Source organism: Anneissia japonica, unplaced genomic scaffold (assembly GCF_011630105.1).
Source record: "Anneissia japonica isolate Jap-2015-1 unplaced genomic scaffold, ASM1163010v1 scaffold288296_len194742_cov168, whole genome shotgun sequence".
Lineage (NCBI taxonomy): Eukaryota > Metazoa > Echinodermata > Crinoidea > Comatulida > Comatulidae > Anneissia > Anneissia japonica.
Window position 1 is genome coordinate 109,059 of NW_022740661.1, and position 7,297 is coordinate 116,355.

A 7,297-nucleotide genomic window follows, 5' to 3' on the forward strand; every position below is an offset into this window, starting at 1 on the left:
GTCAGATCAGAGCGGTCAAGGGTCAAAAGTTTCCAATTTAGCAAGAGGGCGCCATTCATGCCTTATTACAGAATTTGCACGCGTAAATCCCGGAGAACGCTATCTTGTGTTTATAAGATCTTTGCTTTTTATCCATAGAGCTATAGATTAAACAACTAGATTGCTGACAAGATGGCGAAGCAATGCAGAGTTATGTATGTGTACCATCCAAGATGGCCGTCGTAGTAAAGCGCCACCTTCAGGCTTAGTATACATATTATTACCATAAATAAGCCTTCTGACTGACTATTATTTCATTAATGGTAATGAGTAATGGTAATAACAAATTATTAAACTATCGTAGCCAAAACGAGGCCAAGTGGAGCATCTTATTCAAAAATAAAGTACCATGGAATGAAAATTAAAATCGTGTACATAACACCCATTACACCGCAACGCTCAAATTTCAAACATACGGGTAACTAGCTGTACTGACCTGTCTGTGTAAATTGAGGGCGGAATTGCAAATGATGGTGCTTAGGCGAAATTTGATTGGCTAAATCTATGGCTACACAAACATAGCTCTGCCCATTTCGAACATCGAATACATTGCAGTCAGCGCTCTAGTATTTTTATTATATCTCTATGTTTTTATCAAAGATCTTATAAACACAATATAGCGTTCTCCGCGATTTAATTTACGCGTAACAAATAGATTTGCAGCAGAAAGTAATCATTATTGGGAGAGTTCGTCGTAGTTGTTGCCATATATCTGAGATAAGGTGTTCACGTTACGCAAAAGTTCGTTTACCAACGTTATTGTTCCTTAATTGTAAATCGACGCTTCTAATTGTTGAGCGTAAAGGTAAATTCACGCGTTGTACGCCATGGTCAAAACAGTTAAAGTTCGAAAATTTGCATATTTTTCAAAGGGCGCCGTACACTGCGTTATTACCATAAAGATATAATAAGAATACTTGGAGGCTTACATGGAAAATTTAAAACATTCTATATTCATACTATGATAATGTCAAAAGTGGTGTTTCAACGCCAAAAGGTATAACGAGCCTCTTTACTTGCCAAGTTGGTCTTAGGCAGGGGTGCATTCTATCCCCTTTCCTTTTTGCATTTTCTTATCAATGACCTACACTTCGAGATTTCTAAAAACTATACACATTTGATAGCTGTTCACTTGCGTTGGTAAACCTTTTCTACCTATTATTTGCGGACGATCTTGTATTCATGTCAGAGTCCAAACACCAGTTACAAAACTACCTAATGAACTAGAAAAATATTGCAAATTTTATTTTAAAGTAAATCAGAAGAAAACTAAAATGGTGGTATTTAGAAATTGTGGTATTTTAAGAAATTACGAAAAGTGGTGGTACAACAATATCCAAATTGAAGTTGTTCCATATTTTAAATATTTAGGAATTACACTGTCCTCCAGAGGAATAAGGTCAAAAACCCAATCCGTTCTTGCCGAGCAAGCTTCCAAAGCAACTTTTTGCTTGAATTAAGTATTGACATTTGTTTAAATGTATTTGATGTAAAAGTAATGCCTATTCTTAATTATTGTTGTGAGGTGTGGGACTATATTAAAGGAGCTGATTTGGAATATGTTCAAAATAAAGTTTGTAAATTTATATTAAATCAGAAAAATAACTCCGTTAATTTGGTTCGGGGAAGCATGGCTTAACCAAGGTGTTGGTGGTGATGTTTGCTTTTTAAGTCATGTTAAACAACGTTCTTTAGATATTGACCAACAAGAATGGGAGTCACAAGTTAACGAGTCAAATAGGCTAAAAAGGGTACTGTTCATTCAAATATTATATTGCTTTTGAAAACTACCTTTCTTCTAATTTAAATCCTTATTTCAAAAAGATCTTGAATTCGTTCCGCGTTTCTAACCACAACTTAAAAATTGAGGATGGTAGAAAATTAAATATTAACCTCGAGGATAGAATTTGCTTCTTTAAGTGGATATTGAAGAGGAATTACATTTTCTTTTCAAATGTAAATTATAGAGTGATTTAAGATAAAAATACATCCCACGATAATATGTTCGTTTCCCTATACAATATAACTTTATTTCTCGCACAGTCCACTAATAATACAAAAAATATTCATTTATTTACACCATGCATTTAAGAGGAGAACGAAGATAGATACCTTTTATAACTAACTATTTGATTTTCCACATTGTTCGCTATTATTTTATGATTCTTTATGTATACAAAGGGCCAATGGCCTAAAGTTGAGGAATAAATTGATTGATTGATTAATAAGAATACTAGAGCGTTAACTGCAATGTATTCGATGTTCGAAATACGCAGAGCTGTGTGTGTGTACCATCCAATATGGCTGCCATACATTTAGCCAATAAAATTTCGCTTAAGCGCATTATGGTAATAATATGTATTACTAAACCTAAAAGTGGCGCTTTACTACGACGGCCATCTTGAATGGTACATATACATAACTCTGCATTGCTTCGCCATCTTGTCAGCACTCTAGTTGTTTAATAGCTCTATGGTTATTACATAATTTGCACGCAGATATCGCTAAAAACGCTATCTTGTGTTTATGGATCTTTGCTTTTTATGCTTCTTTTTACTGAACATTAACGCTTCTATTTGTTACGCGTATAACGCTATCTTGTAATTATAAGATCTCTGACGTAGCCTAAACGTTGTCATAAGGGCACCCAAAGATATTAAATAGCAGAAGATAGAGCAGCTTCCCAATATAGTGGAATATCCCTTCGAAAGGCATTGTGGTTACACGCAGAGCAATTTTATCCCGTCCGCACGGCGGCGCTATATAGTAATAATAAAGGCGCCGCTCTGGTTCGTTCATTTCCTATTATAGTTTCTCCACTTAGTAACGTATTCAAATTTTACCCCATTTGCGGGAGGGCATTGACAAAATTAATTCATTTTTCACATTTGTTGCAGGTATACAGTAATCCTTCTAATTAATTGTTTTAATATTGAGCACTCAAAGTTAATTGGATCCTTTGGTACACATTATTAGGATTTCAAAACATGTTTTAAAAAGGATATTTTTATAATTGCAAATTATATATTGTACTTCATATGCCTCATTTTTATAATCGCAAGCACTGAAATACAAACCTTGTAGGTCTAGTATACATTGATATCTGATTTTGTATTACATTAAAAGGTTTAAATAGATAAAATAATTTAATTAATAATAAATTGTCAAAACATCTATAGACATGGGATGACAATCTTGCAACAATGGCTCAACAGTGGTCCGACACGTGTAACTTCAACCACGGACAACCAACTAACATTTCGCCATACAGTTCTATTGGACAAAATCTATACGAAATGTCAGGCGGTCCCGACAGTCGCCCTAATGGAGTAACAGCTACGCAGGCTTGGTACAACGAGTACCGATTTTATACATACGAGAAGAACGAATGTCAAGAAAATAAGGTCTGCGGACATTACACACAGGTAAATACTTTTGTAAGAACTTCTGATTTAAATTGCAGTAATTCATTTGTTTTTGTTTTTGTTTTTGTTTTTGTTTTTGTTTTTGTTTGTTTGTTTTTTGTTTTTTTATGTTTTGTTTGTTTTGTTTTTTTTTTTTTTTTTCCAGATGAGTGCCTAGATAATTATTTCGGTAGTTACTTTCCTAGATGCAAGAAACAATTATTGGGCTTGGGCCTTAACCATAGAAACCACTGTGAAGCGCAGTCTCTGCAGGTGAGTTGGGCAATAGCCTAACGATGACAGTAGGCTAAATAATGACATCCCACAACCTCGGAGAAAGATGATTAAATACCGTTTTAATAACCTTAAAATTATTGTAAAAGAAATGACAGATTAAGTAAACAAATGATTATCTTATTTTATTTATAGATTGTATGGGCCCATTCACACGCTGTTGGATGCGGTCTATCTTACTGTAGCAGCACAGTTGATGGAGCCTTAAATGTTTGGATTGTAACATGTAACTATGGACCTGCGTATGTACACTTTTTATGTAACTTAGGTATATGGATATTATGTTAATTTTTTTTTTCTTATCCAAACATTTGTTTGGTATAAACTCAAATCCCTCATCCATGTTAATTAGCCATGTTGTGTAACCAAATTCCATTAATACCTATTACTGAATATGTTAATTGATATGATATAATACGATATGATACGATATAATATATATGAAAGGATATTATGATATGTGATGTGTAATTTTATATCAGAATATTTTATGCTAAGCAATAATTTTTTTTTTTTTTTGCCGCAATTTTTAAAATTTTATTGTATTTTGACCGATTTTACTGAGGATTTTGTACATATATATTTTTAAATGTAAATTTTATTGATTAGCCTATTTCACTTGAATATTTTATGCTAATTTAATTTTTTAATAATTCTTGTTCTCATTGGCATCGGAGAGCCACTAGACAGTGATATAGTTTTGGCAATCCTGTCCGGCCAACTGCTGTCTCTTATACACATCTAGATGTGTATAAGAGACAGTCCCACGATAATATTTGATTTTAATCTTTAATGTTTTACATCTGTTTTAGTTTCACTTGCCATTCTCCACAGCATTATTTTTCAGTATTTTATATATATATATATATATATATATATTATTATTATTAATATATATGTTGTGTTACGTGGTGTGTGATGTAATATAGTGTGGTGTGGTGTTACATGATGTGATATCATATGGTGTATAATAATAGATGTGCGTGTTCATGTGGGTTAAATTTTTCTTCAGACTGTTCATTATTCCTACATATAATCGTATGTAGTTTTGTGTTTGAGAAACATTAATCATATTTGACAGTGGTAATATTGGTCACCATCCTTATACTACTGGACGGAGTTGTACTGAATGTCCTCCAGGCGCCAGGCAATGCTACAAAAACCAATGTCGTAAGTAATGAAGCTTAAACATTTGAATCTATTGTGAGTGCTTATTTGGTATAATTATACTAATGCTTGCAATATATTTTCTCTAAGCATTAAATTATTTATTTTATTTCTTTAAAATAAAACAATTGTAGAATTGTAATATTGTGATGAAGCTGCATGGCATACCAATTCGTTATGCACAGTTGGTCTGTATCAGCATGTGAATAAATTAAACAAATTATTATTATTATTATTATTATTATTATTATTATTATTATTATTAAACATGTTTATTGTTAACATTGGTGATTATTAGGAATCACTATTTTATAGATTGTATTGAATTACAATCACAATATAATTATTATTATTAATATATTTAAGCACTATTTTAAAATAAATTTCAGGTTCATGCTCGGTCTACGACGAAACGTGTAGTAAGTAGACATTTTTAAATAAGATATTGAAGAATCATATGGAACGCCATCGCTGCCTTTGGTAACAGTTTACCATTCGGCGCATTTACATTCGGCCCTTTTAAAATTACGTTCGGCTCTTTTACCATTCGGCGCATTTTCATTCGGCCCTTTTACCATTACGTTCGGCTCTTTTACCATTCGGCGCATTTACATTCGGCGTAGTATTGGCATTCGGCGCAATTATAAATAAAATACAACCTTTGACATTGGGTCAAATGAAAAATTTGGGCGGCTGTGGGAATGAGCCTATACAAGTTTAGTCGCATAGTCGCAACGCCGTACCATCCACCATGGCGCAAAAGATTAATGGTACTTAGGCCTACTAGGCCTAGGCCTATTAAAATGTACTTAATTAACTTCATTTAATGCATCTTCTGGAGAATTTCGAAAGGGAGAAGGTATTATTATTTTTATATTAATAATAGCAACAATAATACAGAAATAATAATAGTATAGGCCTAGAGGCTAGGCCTAATGATTTATCAAATGATAAGGGTCCTGTCTGGCCGGTTTTCACTGAGATGACAACTGACGAGGCATGCATGTGGGGTACTAGGGCTTCTTGGCCATAGGGGCCTAATGTTACTATATGGTTTAGGGGGTGGGGTTAGGCCTTAGGGGTGGGGCCGAGAATATTCTGTAGCAATTTAGTTTGCTTTTTGTTTATCCTGTCTCTGATTTTTGGTAATGGTACTGTTATTTCTGTATGTTTTGTTTTCTGTTTGACGAAATAAATGAAATGAAATGAAACATCAGGGCCTAGGCCTTGTCATCTGACCTTAATTATGTTTCTGACATTGCCCTAGATTTTATAATTAAGCATCACAACTCCCCGTTTTTGTTTACTTAATAAATATAAACTAGGCCTAGGGCCTAGGTCACAGGCGTGGGCCACGGCCTGGACTAATTGATGGTTAGCAGGCGTAGCCTATAGGCCTATGACAGGACGTTATTTGACAGGTTATTAATTATTTTACAACCAAACGCGAATGACTGCTAATAAATGGCCAAAAATGTATTTTTTAAGTAACTTCTTAAAAATTTAAATTGAAGTTGCTTTTTTTTTTATTCTCATGAACTCTTTGTAAAAGCCAACTTGTGTTTGTGTGTAGGGGTGCTGCATTGTATGTGTCAGAGACTTGTTCTCTGTGTTATTCTTTTCAGATTACCAGTGACGAAATCTCCACGCTGTCAGATGCCCAACTTGAAAATTTGAGTGTGACAACAATTGGTGATAGGCACGACTAAGAATCATTAGCTCAACCCGCCCTTGATAAACTAACGTTATGTTATCTCACTATATTAATTGGATTAACACATTATCAAGGATAAGTACTGAGTGTTTAACACTGGTGTCCTTGGATTCAATTATAGGTAAACGGATTAGTTGCCTTTTTTATGAGGTTTTAATTGTTCTTTACTGCCGAAAGTGCGGTATTCTAACGTTAGTTTATGGAGGGCTGGTCGGCCTAATTATAAGTTGTAGACAAACAGGTAGGCCTATTTGTACCTGTGTATTGTATCTATCATAAAGTGACTTTCATATGTATATATTTTATGTAAGAATTTAAATTTAATATTTCATTTTATTTATTTTCCAGAATACATACCTGTTTATTACTATTATGAAAGGTCACTGAATTTCCCAAATTATACATTGCCTGAATTGAGACAACATATGTTTAAACCCACAATTATTATAGTATAGTATATCAACTTTTCTCTAGAATTAACCTGAGTAAGGGCTGGTATGCCAATAGTATTACAGTATATTCATATAGCTTTCAAGTCTTGTGGATCTGGCGTCAATTTTGGTTTCTGGACTGTCTTACATCAGACCTTAAATATCACACATTTTTTTTTCTAGGTAGGCCACTATTACAGATGATCTGAAATGTGCTCCTAATTCACCTTAAGTTTACTTCAATGTTT

The 7,297-nt window shown here is 33.6% G+C and overlaps 1 protein-coding gene across 1 annotated transcript in view; it reads left to right on the top strand.

The window, feature by feature from the left end:
• LOC117118289 (cysteine-rich secretory protein 1-like) overlaps window positions 1–7,297 on the top strand; it is a 31,441-nt gene that overhangs the window by 12,294 nt on the left and 11,850 nt on the right. The window contains exons 3-6 of the mRNA XM_033262850.1: window positions 3,219–3,464; window positions 3,873–3,979; window positions 4,819–4,907; window positions 5,294–5,323. Of these exons, the coding sequence (XP_033118741.1) occupies window positions 3,219–3,464; window positions 3,873–3,979; window positions 4,819–4,907; window positions 5,294–5,323 (472 nt within the window). The remainder of the gene's footprint in view (window positions 1–3,218; window positions 3,465–3,872; window positions 3,980–4,818; window positions 4,908–5,293; window positions 5,324–7,297) is intronic.